The sequence below is a fragment of the Xiphias gladius genome, chromosome 9 (genome assembly GCF_016859285.1).
Source record: "Xiphias gladius isolate SHS-SW01 ecotype Sanya breed wild chromosome 9, ASM1685928v1, whole genome shotgun sequence".
In the NCBI taxonomy this organism is placed as follows: domain Eukaryota; kingdom Metazoa; phylum Chordata; class Actinopteri; order Istiophoriformes; family Xiphiidae; genus Xiphias; species Xiphias gladius.
Genome location: NC_053408.1, coordinates 14,681,478 through 14,700,712, shown reverse-complemented (window position 1 = coordinate 14,700,712; position 19,235 = coordinate 14,681,478). Strand labels below are relative to the sequence as shown.

At 41.1% G+C, this 19,235-nt stretch overlaps 2 protein-coding genes across 5 annotated transcripts in view; both read right to left on the bottom strand.

Annotated features, from left to right (window-relative positions):
• The window catches only part of mpp2b (membrane palmitoylated protein 2b), a 34,783-nt gene extending 24,568 nt beyond the window's left edge, over positions 1-10,215 (bottom strand). Inside the window, exons 1-2 of one of the 2 annotated variants that reach the window (XM_040136183.1) lie at positions 9,886-10,215; positions 2,115-2,194 (exon numbers count right to left, since the gene is read on the bottom strand). In XM_040136183.1, the coding sequence (XP_039992117.1) occupies positions 2,115-2,145 (31 nt within the window). In that variant the 5' untranslated portion in view covers positions 2,146-2,194; positions 9,886-10,215. The remainder of the gene's footprint in view (positions 1-2,114; positions 2,195-9,885) is intronic. The other variant, XM_040136184.1, reaches the window with a different exon arrangement.
• A 128-nt stretch (positions 10,216-10,343) lies between these two features.
• pyyb (peptide YYb) lies at positions 10,344-13,911 on the bottom strand. 3 transcript variants are annotated; one of them, XM_040135312.1, is made up of 4 exons: positions 13,714-13,911; positions 13,212-13,456; positions 11,614-11,694; positions 10,344-10,628 (listed from the first exon to the last, which is right to left on the bottom strand). In XM_040135312.1, the coding sequence occupies exons 2-4, from the start codon at positions 13,397-13,399 to the stop codon at positions 10,604-10,606; spliced, it is 294 nt and encodes a 97-aa protein (XP_039991246.1). In that variant the 5' UTR covers positions 13,400-13,456; positions 13,714-13,911; the 3' UTR covers positions 10,344-10,603. The 3 variants fall into 3 exon arrangements, with proteins under 3 accessions (XP_039991246.1, XP_039991245.1, XP_039991247.1); XM_040135311.1 differs by having other exon boundaries at positions 13,212-13,434; positions 13,714-13,909; XM_040135313.1 differs by having other exon boundaries at positions 13,212-13,399; positions 13,714-13,909.
• Positions 13,912-19,235: the final 5,324 nt, after the last annotated feature.

Sequence of the window (19,235 nt, the reverse complement as noted above, 5' to 3'; positions counted from 1 at the left end):
CCTGATTCTCTCCTCTTTCTGCCAAAACGGCTCCTCGCTCTTTCCCCCCTCTCCACCTGCTCTTGACGTGAATGTGTATAAGCTGTGCCTGGCTGAGCGTCTTCTCCTCCGCATGAATGAGTGGAGACGAGAGAGGGTTGTGTGCATGAGCAAAGGAAGGTGGGGGGTGGGAAGAGGGAGAGAAGTAGGATGCTTTCTCTAGGAGGAGGGAGAGAAGGAGGCAGGAAGAGTTCCCCTCTAGGCTTCCCTGTGGGGGTTAACGGGGGAAAGAGCAACAGAAGGCTGGCTTGTAGGATCGGTCAGGGAGGCAGTGCAGAGGGAGCAGATATGACGTGGAGATTCTACCTTGCACATTACTTTTCTGCACATTTGCTTTTTTTTACATTTTTCTACTCAATTACTGTTTACTTATTATTATTACTATTTATAGTAGTGTTTACTAATTACTTCCTGTTGCAATTGTAGCAAAGAAATTTCCCTTTGGGGATCATTAAAGGTTTTTCTGATTCTGATTCTGATTCTGACATGAGTGATGACCCTCTATATCTGACATCACAGACACAGGCACAAACACAGCCACTCTTGCAGATGTACTGTAAGTCAAGGGCGCTCATTGGGAAATTTATATCTGTGCTCTCTGCTCACAACTCGAGGAAACGTATATCTGAGCTACGTCGCTGACAGGAGTTGAACACTATCTTGTGGTTTCAAATCAAAACTGACCCTTTTTCTAACCCTTCTTCCAGCCTGCCCAAAAAATAGCCAACCCTTCAAATTTGAAAAGAGACATGAATTGGTATGGAGAAACAATTTACTGTGTGTTACTAAAAACGCCGGACATCCAGGCTCTGCCCTCGGCTAGTGTAGAAATCAAGACTGACTGACAGCCCATTACAAAAAAGATACAAACACATTTTAACTCTCCATGGAACTGATTTCTTCCTCCACCCGACAGCTGACTGCTGCAATTTGTTAGAGCATGTTAAAATACTATAAAGCTTTGAGTTTTAGATTTTGCCCTCTGTTAACCAAAATACTGACATTCTCCGGCAATGGCCTTTCAAACCTTTTATTTCTCTGGATCAAGTGTCTTTAGTGAGTGAAGAGGAAATGCATGGAATCATGGTTATGTGCCAGGTTAGAATTTAATGCGAGCACCGTACTTGGCACTCAAACAAGAAAATACAATTCTACTGCTGTCAAAATATCAGTTTTAACTTTGACATCAATGCCAAGGTATACACATGAAAATTCATTTTGATTCAATGTCAACAAGAGACAGTCTCATTGAGATCATCTCACATTGGCCACAATGTGGTGCCAAATTTGACTTAGATTCCAGCAAGTCTATGGAAACTTTTGCACAAGGGCGTAATACATTTTTTGTTATTTCAGGCAAAAATAGTTACATATTTTCTTCCCGGGATCAGTTTTTTCAAACAGTATAGATAGCCTGGGATTTACTGCAAGACACAAACCACTGTTTGTAGCGGTTGCCCTGATTTCAGTAACTGTAGTTCGTTAGATTTCGCCCTGACGGTTGTAAAGTGCCAGAATGAATGCCTTTACAACATATTTGCTTTACATTTCCTCTTTCCCACCAGCCTTGAAGTAGTGCCAAACTGTCTCTTAACATGAAAATACTATCAAATTCTAATCCATTTGATAGAAAACACAGGCCTTCTTCAAATAAAACATCTATATATTCCAAATAAGTTGAATTACTAAATGCCTCCAAAGAAAAATTTGAATGTGTATGCATGTGCTTGCACTCGCATGCATTTTTACTACAAGCCACTAGTGCAGATTTGATGTGCATGTGTGCATGAGTGGAGGACTGCGAGGGATACAACAGCAAATCCTTTGAGGCATGACTGATCTAAGACTGGAGTTTTAGCGCTCTATTAGCCAGCTCATTAAGTCACATTAGAACTCGGGAGATGAGATACATGTCCTGAGTGCTAGAATAACCACAAACCATTCAGTATCTCCTCCCTCTTCTCTTTCTCGATATCTCTCTCTCTCGCTAACACACTCATACACACACACACACACACACACACACACACACACACACACACACACACAGATCATAGCGAGACCAAGCTACTTACCAGAGTCAGAGCTGGATGTTGCCACGGGCATTTTAAAAATTGGTTCCTCCCAGTATCCTCCACAAAACTTGTTAGGTCAACTGCAATGTAAGAGCAAAAAGAGGGAAGGGAGTTGCACTGAAAACTTTGATAAAGTGTTGATTATAAATATGAATGCGAAATCCCTTGGCTGTCAGACCACTGAGGCAGAATTAAGGCTGAACCAAGAGAAGGAAGGTAAAGTTGTGTTGTTAGGTTGAGGCCATTCAAGTTCAACAAACAGGGATCAGTGGAAGTCCTTATGCAGCCATGACAAACAAAACAAATCATTTTCTGTCATAATCACAGTCAGTGGACTTGTGCTAGCAGCTTATTCCTTATTTTTTTATAAACAAGCTCCCACACATGAAAACTGGTATCTAACTTTATTTATACCTAAAAATAGAAAAATCAGTTGCGCTGGTTACACCCAAACAGTTTTAGCCCCCATGTCCATCGAGTATACGATTAGCAACATTCGGAAAGACAGAATGAGCGGGTGAGTGAGTGGGCAGGCCAGCTAAAATTAAATTAGTGACGATCTCAGTTGATTCTAATTGATCCATGAGGCAACAAGAAAAACATGAGGCAACAAGAAAAGCATCACAGAAAAGAGGGGAGGTTGTGAAAAAAATAGCAACTAGGAGCAAAGAAGGGTGTATTGGGAACATAAACAGAACAGGCAATCAGTGGTCATGAGGGTGAAGAGAGACAGACAGAAGAAAATATATGAGAGGGATGAGAAGAAAACTGTCAGAAAGGAAGGCTCTGGTTGTGTGGAAACATAACGTTGTCTGTGTGTATGCGTTTGTTTGTGTGTGTGTGTGTGTGTGTGTGCGTATGTGTGTGTGTTTGCGTGGTTGTGTGTGTATGGTGGGGATGGCGGTTGGGTGGGGCGGCACAGAGAAAGAAGGAGATCAAACAAGAACAATGGTGAAGAAGAAAAGAGCGCAGCTGATGAGCGAGAGACTGTGGTATCCAATGATGCTAATTCCTGGTTGCCATGACAATGGCTATCCTTGGTGGAATCAGTGCTGTGGTGGCAAAAACCCTGCAATGTCACCACAGGGTCACTGTGTGTTTGAGTGTGTACATATGTCAACATATAAATCCTATTTCTGCCTCAACATCATCGATCAGATTTGTGGTGTTGAAGAATCCTCACACAGTGCTCCAGCGTTAGAAGAATTACACTGAATAGCCAAATGGGGGCACTATCAGTAATTTTAAAAATGACTGCTACATTCTAAATGCTTCCTGTCTGGCTTCTAATGTTATTTATTTAATAAACTAAACGAAAACATGTCCTGCTTCAGAAGGAATCACATTTCTCCTTTACTACTTAGCAGATAATATTTCTAAACTGGCTTACTGGGTGACATTTTTCATCATGAAAGATCATTTTATCACTCACATATTTCTTTTCTAGCCACTCAGTTGCCATTATCTGTAAACATGAAGATGTTATCAAGCCCAGTGGTATGTAATTTTAATAATTTGACTCTCTGTACAGAGATCAAAATATTCCCGAAATCCTATTTCCTTTAGATATCTGCAGATCCACAGTTTTATGTCTAAGCATTTCATCAGCACATCCTGGGGCACCAGCTAAAGATTCTTCTTATAAACTGTTAAATGTGAACCCACTGGAGAAGAGCATATTTCAGTTACAATCCAAAGATATTGATCCACCAAAATGAGAGATGCCCAGGGATGCATTGGGACTTGAGTTCTAGAAGAGATCTGGGACAACTCTATTACTGCTTTTCAAATCTATATCTTAATAGGGGTTGCAATAATTAATTACAGGATATTTCATTGAAGGCTTCATTACTCTAATGACAGCCTAGCTTTAAATGTATCCCTCTGTAAATATATTTTCCATCATCTATTAATCCTTGCAATAACCTGGTTTACTCTGCAATGTGTTTTGATCCTGTTCATGTTATTTGGTCTTCTATATTTAACTCCCTCTCTTTGCATTATGTAATACATCTAGTTCTCCAAACCCATGGACATATCTTATAAATTTGTGATAGTAACACCTGAACTGTCTATAACTGTCTCAAAGAAAAGCGGTCACATTCTTCAAGTGCTTTTTTCTCTGCTTTAATTTTGGTTAAGTGTAGGTGACTTTATTATGTTTTTGAGGTTAGTAAATGTGCAATTTTCTTCTTTATCTTTAAGTTAAATGGTTTAATTTCACTATCCATGATGGAAGGACATGTTTACTCTAACTCTAACTGTTGCTACCGGTGTGACATTGAAGCGCATTCTTTGATGCTGAAGGACCAAGAGCTTTTGCAAAACTCTGATCTATGCGGCTCAGGTCCATAATACCGCATACCAGTCCTCCAGGCTTATCTATGGCATCCCATTTTTGCACTGTGAAATGAGCTTGTTAAAAGAATGCAGAGACCACACAGCAGCTAAGAAGTCAAAGCCGATTGCAGCAGGACTTGGCTGGGCCGACACACTCGTGGGGTCACCCAAATCTCAGTCTGCCTCAGTGTACTGCAGGCAGAGAGCTGCCATGACATCACATTCACAGACCTGCTATCATCTCTACACTATCAATCTATTAAAACAACAGGCCAGCTCGCTGTGTGTTATTGGTGTGTGGGGTTTGTGTGCATTCAGGCTGATCTAAAATATTTTTAGACATCTGGATGCCAAATAACCCTTTCCAGTGTAACAACAAGCTCAGTTTAAATTCATGCATTACCCAAATCTTACATAACCAATAATGAGGGTAAAAGTCAAGTTTTTGGTGCCTTAAAAATATCCCTGAAATTCAAGAGAATTAGTGCTACAACTATCTTTTTTTAAACTGAGATTGGATGGTCTCCTTTTACTATTCATTGAGGATTGTCTTATTTAATTCAAATGACTTTTCCTCTGATCTTGAAGAGTTTTGTCTGCAAGGACTACAAACCTTCACTCTCACATGAAACCCATGTACTGTGGCAAATTATTCTGTCACATATATTCCTCTATCAGCAAGGATCCCCAGCAACGGTTGAGGGAAGTATCTATTTCTTCAAGGTATTGCTTTCAGACATATCAAAAATACAACTGCAAATAAAGCGTGCATCCACAGATGCAAGCTTTTTGAAATTCCATCTTCCAGTATGTTTTGGCCTAGAGCAATGACACAAGTGATGACCCAGGTGTTTGTATGCCAAGTGTAAAACGCCTTGAGCAGTTCCCACAGTGGGGCTGCATTAAAGCCTGTAAACATGCTTACACACACGCGCGCGCACACACACACGCTCCAGCGACCAAACAAGTCTTAATCCACACATGCAGCTTGGCGTCAGGCCTAAAAATAACCCTGTGCTCCCACAGGTTCAGCTCCTCTCATTACTTTACAAGGGAAAACTGTCGTATCCAAGACAACCATGAGCAGCTCTTTGCCTTTTTCCCCGGCGCTTTGCCATGGCAACAAGGGAAAATTCGTAAAATAATAATAAGTTGGAGCTAAAATTGGACCTATTAAAAGGTTTGAGCTTCACATCAATACAGAGTTGCTGTTTATCTGAAGAAATGATTTTCTATCAGCATCATAGTTGAAAAAAAGACTGTGGTATTCACAGAACAGACAGGGAATCAATTTTGACTGAGCTCACAAACCAAAACTAATGCTTTAACAGCACTTTCAGAGTTGAGGTCTGTAATGACTGTGATTTCAAACCTGTTGTGTTTATACACATTGCACACTTCACAGCTGAACCTGATCATGCTGTTTCTACAGCTCTAGAAATCCTAAACAATAATTTTCCCAGAGTTGAAAAAAGTGGGCTTATTCACAATAACTTATTAAAGAAAATAAACAGTTTCCCATGGTGAAAGAAAGGCAGTCCTGTCAGAGTTTATACTATTCTTACAAAACTATTGCAATGTCACTTATGAGGCTTCATGGAAACTACCATAAAAGCTTCTTTTGAGTATCTCTCCTCAAGTATCTTGAAGAAACCACCAGTATGTTTATGTTTCCCTGCTTTCAGACTATTTTCTGGGGCTCACATTAACACCCAAGTCACTGCAAATGCCTCTACAAATCCAAACACAGTGTTGAGGTCTTTAGAAGGAGAGTATAAATTCAAAAGCAGTTTAAAGCAGTCAGTGCTGAGATGGTTGAATGATTTAAAAAAAAATCAAGGTTTTACATGCATGTTAATACACAAAATATGCTACTCCTTGGCAGCAGGAAGAAACAGCATGGAAAAAAACACGATGCATCTTTCCTGGGTACAGATTGAGCATAAAGTCACAATGAAACTTCATCTTAACGTGCCTTGAAAAATCGAATCATAAATGATTAACCATCAGCTAAGAGCTTTGGGACTCATTAGCTACCTCAGCCACATGAAACAACTCAGAGATTCTCAAACAGTAAGAAGTCAAGAGTCAAGTTCATTATCTCCTGTGTAATTATTAGTATTTTGCAATGTATTTTTTCTCTATTCTACATTACTAAAGAACAGACAATTTTCTTTACTAAACAGCATGATGACACAAGACTGACCACATCAATAGATGTCACTTGAAAGCAAGACATATAATAAATCCTAGATCATCTTAGTGTTATGAGTCTTCCTGTTCCCTCAGCCCTTATACAGTCTGTAAGTAGTGCAATTAGAATTAAATGTCATGTGCACATCACTGAGAGGCTAAAGGACTAAGGCAAAGTGCTGAGAGCCACTGAGGGGAAGCATTTACAATCACCACCCTGCCTGGATTTCATTAAAAGGTCTCCACTCCTTCCATTTTTTTTTTTTTTTTGAGGAAGCATTCATGATGGAATAAACAAAATGCATGTCACTATTTCAATGTCACTCAAATCTCTCTTGACAGATATTATGGGGGTTACAACCCAAATATTACAGAGAAAATCCCCTCTTTTAGTGCAAGACTGATACACTGGCTTGCCAAAGTATTTAGCTGATATTGGCATTTATTAAGTATAGGATTTTCAGTGAGTCAGCACATTCTTTTCAGCAACAAATAAATACAAGACTAATGGTTTACAGCCTTGCTAGCAGCTCTTTGATGCTATACTTTGGCACAGCAATGATTTGAGCTAAATGCAATGTCAGCATGCTAACATGCTCGTAATGCAAATCTTAATATGCTAATGCTTAGCAGGTAATGGTAACCATGTTCAACATCTTAGCTTAGCATGTTAACATGCTAACATTTGTTAAATACATACTACACACCACACAAGTACAGCTGAGGCTGATGGGAATGCAGTGTTTCCCACAGGTTGAGGATTTAAATGTGGTGATGGGAGGCGTGCCGTGTGACCGATGTGCAAGCAGAGAGACTGTATATGGAGATCTGTGCAGATGGGGGTTGAGGTGGCAGGTGTTAAGAGTAAATGAGCAGGTCATTTTTATGAATGACACCACAGAGGTTGGGGAAATGATGCTGAGGCCATATGAATCGCTGCTGATTAATCTCCCTGGGGAATCGACTGTGGATGAGCTCTACATCTAGAGCATTTCTCTCTGCCAGCCACAGTTGATTAGAATTCCTCTTTGATGCAGTAATTAATCACCCAGTCCGTCAAAGCAGTGGAACAAAATAGTTTCACACACCACTAAAGGTGTTCTAATGAACAGTATTCTGTATGTGACTTCAAATAACCAGGATGCCCTCTAACTTCTTCTGTATATTAAGATCTGGACGAAGATCAGGGGTCACACAGGGAGAGCTCTTTGAATTTTTCTGAATAAGTGACCAATGTTGAAGGATTTGTATTAATTTAGTGTCATGTATGCATCACTCTGAGGCTCAGCCATGTCATAGTAGCATTTTTTATACAATGCTTGCCTTTTTCTGATCTGATCCAATTCAAATCAAAATCAAATATTCAAATCCCCCTAAAAAGAATCTGGAGTAAAGGACCCATTTTTCAAAGTGTAAGGAGTCTGACTTAAAGCAGAGTTCTTAATTCGTTAAAGAAGTATTTAGATTATGTTTCTGTTGAGGTAGAACCAGACCTGCTGATCTTGTAGCCAATCCCTAAAGCTTTCAAAAGCATGGAAATTTATGGTAAACCTCCCACTTCCAAAACAGAAACTGATAAGAAGGCTGACATTTCTTTAATCCCTGTCAAAAACTCTTTGAAAATGAGACCTATCTGAGTGTGGTTTAATATGAAAATCCAGCAGTGGGATTTTCATGTTGTTATAAGTAACTATAAATTATGCATCTCTTAGGGAAACTTCACTAAATTCTTATTATAATATGGGTTTTGATTTCAAAATAACAATATCACTCTCTTGACTATATCACTTCCTTTATGTAACAGATACTATACTGACCAGTTTATATAGATCTCTATAGACTAAATAAGCTCTTTGTATAGATCACTTTGTCTTTGACAAGGTTTAAGAAATATTTCATTTATGGTTTCATTTTTATTCCTAGCTGTTCTTTCGTCTAGAGCACAATCTTAAAAAAGTCCTTATTTTTACTGAATTGACAACATAATTTCCCAAACAAGTACACAAACATTTTAAGCCTTAAATAGCTAAGGTGTAATGTTTTAAGTTATTAAGTAAAATTTACATGTAAACTGAATTTCTGTTACACTAATGACCCCTCCCTGCCTAAGTAGTCACAGCTAGATAGTACATGTCTTCCATCACTGAACATACAATAACAGAGGTCATTTGAATACTTCCCCCGCAGGGATGAAGTGTCCTCACAGTGTGACAGTTAAACATAAGACATAAAACACCATAGACCACCATTTGAGCAAAATTGAAAAGAACCAGTTCCAAACACTCTTGTTTTAGTGAATGCAACTTTAACCATGTCCAACATAAAAGACATACTATAAAATGAAAATCAGGTGAAACACATGGACCTCCAATTAAATCAATATACATAAACCCTTCAAAAGTCTTAGATATTTCCTACATTTAGGCGCAAAATGTCAGGGGACAATTTTAAGGTGATATTATATTGTCTAGCATCAGTGGGTAGGTAAGAACTGGAAAAACAACATGCTTTTAGAGTGTTTATGAAGAAAAAAATTGGAAAACATATTAAATAAATGTGTAATATACATATATATATATATATATATATATATATATATGCCCTTCAATTGGTCCACATGTGCTCAAACATCTGTGCACGCGCTCAAATTAGTGAGCATGCGCATTGGCACTGAACAGGTGCATGACGTCCATCCCCTCGAGTGTTACCAACATTTTTCTTTGATGTTTATGTCCCACCCTCAGAGTACGGACAGGCTACGATGATTCTGAGATAGGCTTTGGTGGATACCGTGGTTGCGTTTTACCTGTGGCCGCTGTACAGGTGAACAACAAGCCCGAGGCCGATTAGGCTAGCTTAAGAAAAAGAAAAAATGATGTGGCTGCTGATTGAGGCATAAATAAGGCGCACGAGCCCATGTGGGAGGTAATTGCGTAGCTCCCTCGTGGGCGAGTGTGCGGTGTCACGTCGATAAAACGGTCCACGAGGTCCGACAATAGGGGGATTTTAACGTCGTCTATGAGGGCAGTAAGACTTCATCTCTTCGGGGGCTCTTACTTTCTCGGGACACATGACATAACAACTGACTGCGTGTAGCCTGCCAGTAGCCACCTGGCGAGTGAGGAAGGTGGACTACGTCTCTGAAAAAGGGCTTTGTCTGAAAAACGACATAAGACGTTATCTATTAACATGAACTGAACACCTCGTTTAAACCGGGGGGGGGGGTTGAAGCGCTCACCTGCCCGGCTACCTTCGTCGCAGATGCAGCAAGAGGGTTTGAGATGTCTCCGCCGGTCGGCTCGCAGTTGTTGGAGCACGGCGCGTCTCGCTCAATCTGTGCGGTCACTTTCACAACACCGACGCCGACGGCTGTCTTTAAACTACAACGGCTCGCGCGCTCTCACGCATAGCTCCATTGGTTGAAAGCCTGTTGGCTGCCCTGTACGCGCCGGTCCGGTTTTCCCCGAAGGAGGGTTTCTGAACGGAAACCCCCCCCAAAAAAAGGCGTCTTTTGGTTTGGTACCCCCCGTGTGAAGTTGAAGCCCGTCCGCCGCTGGTCGATGTGAACGCTCACAAGACCAGCAATATGATAGACTAAGTTGCAGATGTACGTTTCCTGGTGATATAGTGGCAACTAGCGGCAACGAGAGCGGGTACAGTTTGTAACAACAGACGAAGGAATACCTGAAGCTCGTGTCTTTGTTTCATAAATTTATCCCATTCAATTCTTTATTGTAAAGTAATCGATTTTGATACAAATTATTTACATTTTTGGTCCAACAAACAAACAGGCGTGGAGAGGAGCTGACAAACAGAGAGGGAGAGAGAGTTGCATGCACATGAAATAATTAAATATGCAGAGTCACAAAGTCCAGTGCAGGTTGTCTCTGGAGATTCTCAGTGTTTTTGACTGCGGGTTAGTCGAAGGATCGGGGAACGGTTAACATTGGAGTCTTTTACCACTGATAGTCGTAGTCCGAGCTGTAAGGGAAGAGAAAACACCGTTCGGTGATTTGTTGAAATTTCCACTTGCAGCATCCTAATGTACCAGGCCTGACAGATCACCAGCTCAGCTGTCAAAACATGTGGTTGTGACATTACGACGATGGCATGGCCCATAGGCTTGTGTAAACCCACAGTGAGATAAGATGCTATTCAGTACTCACTTGAAGAGCAATGAATATTAAGAGGGGGCTAAACTACAGCAAAACTACTGATCCTTCTGCAGTAAGGAGTATAGCAATAAAGCGGTTTGACAATATGCTGGACCAACAGGACTGGGTCTTAAAGATTTTAAACAGGGGTTGGATCACCCAGATGTATAGACTCACACATATGGCTGGATACATTAAGCAAACATGTTTTAACACTACTAGAGATGGCAGTAATAATGTGTTATCTTAAACTCAAACTGTTTGCTAATGGGGGATGAAATATCGGTCCATTTTATGTAGGGCTTTCATTAAATTGCATGTTCTTCCTTAATTAATAATGACAAACTGATAACTGTCACGTTGAAAATCATAATGTAGGACACAAGAGTGTGGCTGATCAGACCCCTCCCCTTCATATCCCTGTAAAGGTGCTTCTCTTGAATACTGGATATTGGCCAGTAATGCAGCTGCATACATGATGTCCCTCACTCTACAGTTTTATGTATTGATTTGCTTAATTTCTCTAATTTTTTGCTTTTTTTTTTTGTTAATGGATTTGTCTTTCAGAGGCCAGGTGTACTGGAAGAATAGATGAAACATCCTCCATTAGGCGACTGTTAACCCAAAATAAGTCTCTCTAAATTTTAATGTCCCATCCTCTTAATATTTTTTCAGTGGCTTTAGCAACTTGAACAATTTGTCTTTCATATTAGGCTCAAAATTCTGTCAGTTGTCAGCTTCAGTATAAAATTAGGATCCTACAAACGCCCATTGTGAATTATCAGAGGTGTATTCTCATCCGTTTCTCTCACCGTGGTTCAGTGTCTTGGCTTGAATCAGCCCCCAACAGCAGGAATGCCACCGCCTGCTCGGGGGTAGACCTCTTCCCATACCTGGAGAAAACCAAACACCAGCATGTAGTGACTGCAGCTCAAGATTAATTGGAGATTCTCATTCTCATTCATCTGAAACTCCTCTCTGCTCTACACCAGCAGTCACTCAGTCAGCATTTCAATGGGTGCTCTGGTGTGACCCCACCAGCCTTGTTATGAATTTCAACTACTGGTTGTTTTTTTTTGTTTTTTCAAGACTCATCCAGCTGTGAACAAGGCAAGTTAGCTGCCTACACCCTATTGACTTTTTATCAGTACTACTTCTCTGCTCAATCTCTGCAGTCCAGCAGAAAAAATAAAGAAATAAATAAGCGGTGCAATTATCTGAGGGAAAGGACAATGTTCGAGTTGACAGCCCATTGTCCAGCAAGGCAAACACAAACTAACTCCTCCGACTTCAATGCAAAATCAATCCCTGGCCACTGAGGAGTAGACCTTCCTTTGTTTGAGAGATGAGGGGCTGCACCGTGTGGCACACAGTCCTTTGAGTCTAATGACAGATCCAGCCTCTTTAATAACAGAGCAGGAGGGTTAACGATGGGACTATACTCAGCTTCAGTCACAGGAAAACTGTATACCCGCTAGTTTCTCCAAATGGAAAAATAGAATGTAACAGCCGTGCCACACTGAAGGGATAGTGCATTTGTTAACAGTTATTTGATACTTCAACACAAAGGAATTTCTTTACAGGCTTACAATAAACAAAAAGATAACCTGAGCTACATTTCAAAGGCCAAGCGGTGTAGAAAACCTACAACCATGTATGTTTCTAATACTGTGTTATGATCCAGTCTTGATTCAGCTGCTAAGAAACAAAAGAAAATGATTGGGATGTCTGGTGTTCCCATATATTTATTTCAAGATTTGGTCTCACAACAGAGCTATTACCCGCTTCTCTACGGTCTTATCTTCACATACCCATCAGCAGGAGACCAGGATCCAGTCCCCTGACGCCTTATTTCTTATAACAAGAAGAGCAGTGCTTTGTAACTTAAGCATATTGACCCGAGAGTGCCGCACGGCTTGCCAACGAAGGGATGAACTCCTGACCAGCATCTGAAAAGTCCTGACTTAGGGTGAAAAACATGCCTTATATGAGTGAATTCACGCCACAACGGGAGGGCTCGATCCCCCTTGTTGCTATCCTTGCCAACTTGTCCTTGAGCCAGAGACTTAATCCCTCACATCAAGGGAGGTGGACTACATGTCTGACCAGAGGATCAACAGTTACCAAAGCAATGCATGTTTTTCCGGATTTATAAGTCCTTCTTTTTCTTTATTTTTTTTTTTCTTTCAGGTCATATATGTGTTGATTTGATTTAGGAGTTCATTATACTCACAAACCTGCCATGGCTCTGAGGTTGCTGTTCAGAACTTTAACGTTTAAACTCTGATGGGTGTGCACCCATATAAATAGAAGGAGAAGGAGATGTTTGAAAAAACACACACACACACACACACACACACACACACACACACGCACCCATCTGGCATTTAGTTTGGTAAACCCGACTCACCTCTGTCTGGTGATGAGGTTAACATAATGCCTGACAGCTGCGTGGTATCTGGCCCACTCCTCCGGTGAAGCGTTGCTCCCCGGGCTCTCCGGTTTGGGAGGGTAGGCGTCCGCAAAGCTGCTCAAACACACCAGCAGGCAGAGGACGAGCGCCGCAAGCGTCAGCCACGATCTCAACGTGTTGGCCATCTGAGGAGAAGGAGAAATACCAGGGTACGATTTCCCTGGAAAAAACCGAATTTCGTTCTCGAAAATAAAGACAAACAAAAAAAAAAGAAAGAAAAAAATGAAAAGAAAAAAAAAACTCCTGAATTTACTTTTGTTGAAGCCAAAATATTATTCTTGTGATTTTTAACATTTCACATAAATACCTTATTGCACAAAATGCCTTTAAAGTATGTCAGATATTGCATAAAAACACATTAGCTGGCATGAATTTCATCACAAATTACGCGCAAAAGTCTCTCTTAGGATGCGGCTGGAAAAATTCAAGGGAGACTTACTTTGTGACACAAAAAGTCTCCTGATGCAGTCACCCCGGTGGTGCCCCCAGTCTCGCTGCTCTGCTCTCGTTTCGCGGGATTTTATAGCGTGGGAAGGATACCTGATGCGCACCGAGCAGCACTTGACCACACCCCTCGCGTTCTCCTCCAGCGCCGTCGCTCAAGGGGTCACCCGTCCCCGCAGAGGCTGGAGGACACGCTCAGACCCGGACCTCACGCCCTGGCTTGCTGATGGTTATAAACGCGACTAAATACGCACAGATTCTCCCAGCCTTTGCATGTTGAGTTTGAAAATTATTCTTGTGCTGCTGTCGTGAAACCTGATCGAACGGGTTATTTAATTTCACCCGCTTATATGAAGCACCACATTATTTGCACCACATCACCCGGCTGTGATTGGAAAAAATGAATCGGCACGCGACACCTGCGGGGGGTTTTTCTAGCTGGCCGACCGTTCAGCACCACGAACAGCGCCATAAAATAGTCCCCCGCTGTGGCGTATGAGTTTGACATCCTGGTCCACACAGGTCAACGGCAGCGGTAGCCTCAGCCCAGTGAGCCTCGTGCCCACACGCGGGAATCGAGCCTGTGCTTATCCAAAAAAGTTACAATGCCTCTCCGTAGACAGGCCTACTGAGCTGTCCACCCTTCTGCCTTGGACTGGCTCAAAATAAGGGGTCAGAAACCCGAAAAGAAGACCACTGGCCCCGCAAAGCTCGAGCCGACGGCCGGCGTGGCACTTGGGAGACCACAGCGTATCAGCAGTCGGAGAGAGCAAGGGGTGACTGACCCGGCTATCCCGCCACACACAGCCCAGGAGCTCACAGCGGTTATCACAGTCCGAAGCTGCAGTCTCTAGCCAATGCCCGCTCACTCTGTCACCAGACAGTTTCTCACGATTTCTAGATTTTGCCAAGAATATTGCAACATGTCACACTGTCTGTTGCGCTGTAACTTGCACAGCACATGTCTTTAAACAGGGGGAGTTAGAATCTCTGTGCAAGGGTATTGGACATATACAATATCACTTTCACATTATATTTGTTTCTTGAAAATAAGACATCAACTTCAAAACGTGTATATAAATCTATAACCTGTACAGCTGTTGAAGAGTGATCCACCGAGTTAAGGCTGACAACAGAGTTTCCATGCAAAATGCTATTTGTGAGTTTTCTTCTCCAGTTTTACAAAAATCAAAGTGCCAAGTGCACTTTAGACGCATTTACGCTTTGACATATTCACATGACAGTGATGTATGAATAGGAGGCAAGATCATTTATTTTTTTAAATTAATTAGTTAGGGGTGCTTTCTTACAGTGCACAGAGGGTTTTAATCAGAGTCAACCAGTTGTTTTATTGACTCCAATGTAATCTGTAGATGGGTAGTTAATGAACAAACACATTCATCTTCAGGTAGATACACAGGATGTGGGACCAGAAGGTACCTGTTTGTGCAGCCATCAAAACCACATTCCAAAATATAGACGTGGGTTCATTTAAAACAGTTTTCCAACTTTTTCTTTAAAAAACAAAAGTGTAATGTGTATTAATTAATGCTGATTAATTAATATGACATGTATCTACTATGGAAATGATGTCGCCTAACTTGTCTGATCATTAGCCCGGACACCTTTAGGCCTCTATGTGCTCATCACTCCTGCATGAATTATTCAGATGGTGGCCTGGAGGTGGAGGTCATAGGCTACACAGATCAATAATGTTATTGTGTTTCTCACACTGACATGGAAACAGCGGCAGCATGCCTCAGGGCAAGTTATTTTCAGGGCAGTAATTCTCTTATGATTGAATTAAGGGATTCACTGAGGTTTTGGTGGATCAAATATCACTTGTTTTCTTAACCCTTACATGCTGCCTCTCCAAATTCATATCACCCCGCAGACTATGAGGGAGGCTGTGGAACGATGACGCTGATATGACACGAGGACAAACTCACACAGAGTGTACACAAATACCTTTTACGTCTCAAGTGCTGTGACCGTAATCGGCCACATTTATGACCACATTGCAGCGGCTCCTGTTTATCTTGGATCTTCACGGTCTACTGTTCAGTCCATGACGCCTCAAGTCATCCCTGCAGGTGCAGTGATCTCTTTGGGACAGCTGATTTTGTGTTGACTGTAATGACTCTTTATTTTCTTTACACTTTTTATAGTTGATTATTGAATGGAGCTCTCAGTTGATTTCTTCATCATTTAAAGGACAAATGTATCCCAGCATCTCCTACCACTACAGAGGCACAGTGTACAACCCTGCCATTAAGAACTGTTTGTCTCAGTTTTGAAAATCTGTGGTCGAGATGTTGTTTCAGAAGCTATTTCCTTCTTTTATATGAATGAAATTTTAAGGGATAATTGAAATTCGTTGTCAGTTTGACAATTAAAGGAATAGTTTGACTATTTGGGAAATACACTTATTTGAGGAAACCAAACGAGGTTGCGTAATTTCTCACGTGTAATGGAAGCATGTTCTTATAGTATTCATTTACAGTCTGTGCGTATGATTGTTTGACGCCAGGGAAGACCAGTATGTTGTTTTTAATCATGTAGCCACAATAATAAAGGCTTTAAACTTTTGTGTGTGGGGAAATCCATCCGATATACAGCATGATTCACACCCTATATACCCTATTTATATGAGACTGAGGCCCTATTAATCTAGCTGCAGTTTTATTCTGCATCTAATAAAATTGCAGCAAAGAACTGGTGCACACATTGTTTTGTTCTAAATAATTTAGATGTTTTGTAACCATGTCTGCAAAAGTATTGGGAAAGTCAATATGGGATTGGTTCTGCTATATTTATTCATGCAATTGCTTTCCTTTAATTTCATTTGTGGGTGTTTTAGCATTTACTGATGGAACTCTGCTGCCGACATGAGAGGAAGAAACATGACAGGGACACGCAACAAAGGTCCCTTGTCAAAATCAAACAGAGGATGATGCAATTACAGTATACTGTGTGGTATGCATCATAGCCCCTGGGCTACATGGATACTTCAATAGCTCATTTACAAGAGATTGCATTATTATCTTGAAGGTACACGATAAGCAACATATTGTAAATCAAAAAGGAAGCCTTCATGATAATATTTTACAGGGTCACTGTTAGATAATGCATAAATCAAAGAAACTTGTCATGTTGCCATACAGCATATCAGCACACTACATGTTGTGCTGCCCGGCTCCCCGGGGAAGCCATGAAAACTCTTTTCATGTGCGGTTTATAGAGTCGTAAAAAACAGTGGGTTTTCCTTTGTCTGTCCCTAATCCCTTGTCAAAAACTTGATTTGGGCATAAATCCCAACTGACAGCCTCAGTAGAGCTGCTGCTGTTGACAATAAACAAGCAGTTAAAGTCTATATGACCACGCCATAAAGGCTATAAGTGGACTGTGGTATTACACATTGATTGCACTGACCATTTCTGAGCAATTATTGTACTATAATTCAAACTGATATTGTGGGACAGTTAGTGTGCAGCTGGTTTTACACCCAATGACATCCAAATTGATGCAAAATAACAAAACACAACCTAAATTGGAAAATCGTGGCTTTTAACAGTTGGATGAGTTGAAAAAAGGGTTGCATAGCTTAAAGTGATTGAATAATGAATAAATCATCTACCACGCAGCGGTCCTCTCTGTTTTAATAACCCATTTCCCACAGCTAATGGTGGCTAACTTGAACATTTGGTTAATTCTACTCCAGTAATCAACCTCTCTGCATTCACTCGACTGGCCATAAAAGTCAATGGCAAGAAACAACAATATACACAAGACAAACTCATTAGCTTGCTCCAGTGTCTGCAGGTAAACACTGAGAAAGTAACAGCCCCCTGATAAGGGAAGGGGCAGACAGTTAAAGTGTTCACAGTCCAATAAACCCCAGCTAATGCTCTCCAGAAGAGCAGATTATGTCCCTTCAGAGGAAAAAGTGAGGTGTCATCAAGACTAAGGTAATAGGACCAGTAGGGGGCCACTGACTTTCAAAACTTTTTCTCTCATTCAGTTTTACCAACTTTTCCAAATGATGCTGATGTTAATGATGTCTGCGCCTTTGTTAGGCAAGACAACTAAAATTTACAGAACTTTTTTAGCTCAGAGTGGTAACTTGAACAAATCATTATCTTGTGATCTACTTAGTGTAGGCATCTACCTGTGCACCTCAAATGTAGCTCTAAAAGCTTTTCTCCTGAACGTCTGGCTTCACTTTAGATAGTAAAACCACCTCCGTTTCCATTTGCATCACACATGCTGCCTAGTCCAAATATGAAAGGAAGATTACACACATGCGCACACAAAAGTCCATTCTGGTGCAAGAGCAACCTCCCAGGAGAATGTCTGACTCCTTCCTGCCATCACAGACAGAAAGGGGGAAATGATTATGCGTTTTTATTTAGCCTTATCTCCAGAGTAGGGGAGCCTCTAATATGAACAGAGTGCTTTTCAGGCAGCCAGGTCTGTTTGCACAGCTCAGGAGCCAAAATGGGGAGTTGATGGCTACCCACCACCACAGTGCGATAAGTCATGAGCATATAAATGGCTCTAAAAGGGGCCACTGAGTGTCAGTCAGAAGCTCTATTCCTGACTAGTGAGCAAACATTAACATATTTCTTTTCAATTTTCACTTTACTTTTTTAAAATTTTGCCTTTTTGGGAGGCGTAAACACGGACAGAAACACACTCAAAACGAGCTTCTTAATAACTGCAGAGTCATGTCAGTCCTAAATGATGGGTGCACAAGTCAGGGCTTTTCGTTTGCTCAGTGGGTTTCCAGAACAGCGATGTCTCATGTGATTCTCTTACCCCAAGAAGACTCAAGCTACTCTTCCAACATCAGCATCACTTAGGCCATTTGTCTTTTCTGGAAAGCAGAGCTGACCAATTACAGCCATATCCCGTCAACTGATTTGTTCATTAAAGACTATGCAGAAGGGTTGATGAATAGAAGGAAGGCCTGTAAGCTTGCAGCATGACGCTACAAAATAAGTTGACGTCGCACTACATGTGACTCAATGTATTTATGCGTCACAATGGATTGCGCAGAAGCTGCAAACAGCTGATACCGCCTACAGGCTGTGGATACTTATGGTCTCTGGGGGCTTGACTCAGGATCTTTCCCCAATGGATGCCAATTACACAAAACATGAAATTGGCTCATTCTTCCTCTTATTTCAGGGGATCTCTAAATGAAGAATAAGCTCCAGGTTCCGACAGATACATACAAATGCCCACCAGAATCAATTTTTTGTTGGTAATTACAGCAAATGAGCTACATGTATTCAAACTGGTTGGTCATCAATACCTAATTAAACCATATCCCATTTGTTGCTGTGCATCTTTACAAAGATTTTACAATAGATTGCATTTCTTGATTAAGGGAAATGATTTATTTTCTTGTTTTGGCCATCAACAAACACACCCGTCTTGATATCAATCACTTTAACTCTGTAGCTTAAAGGTGTGTGAGAGAGGCCATATATCAGGAGCACCTCTGAAAAACAA

Excerpts from the sequence above, each read along its gene's own strand:
- pyyb (XM_040135312.1), bottom strand. The coding sequence starts at position 13,399 with ATGGCCAACACGTTGAGATCGTGGCTGACGCTTGCGGCGCTCGTCCTC. Across the intron at positions 11,695-13,211 it reads AACCTCATCACCAGACAGAG|GTATGGGAAGAGGTCTACCC; the intron begins GTGAGTCGGGTT and ends GGTTTTCTCCAG. Across the intron at positions 10,629-11,613 it reads AGCCAAGACACTGAACCACG|CTCGGACTACGACTATCAGT; the intron begins GTGAGAGAAACG and ends CTTCCCTTACAG.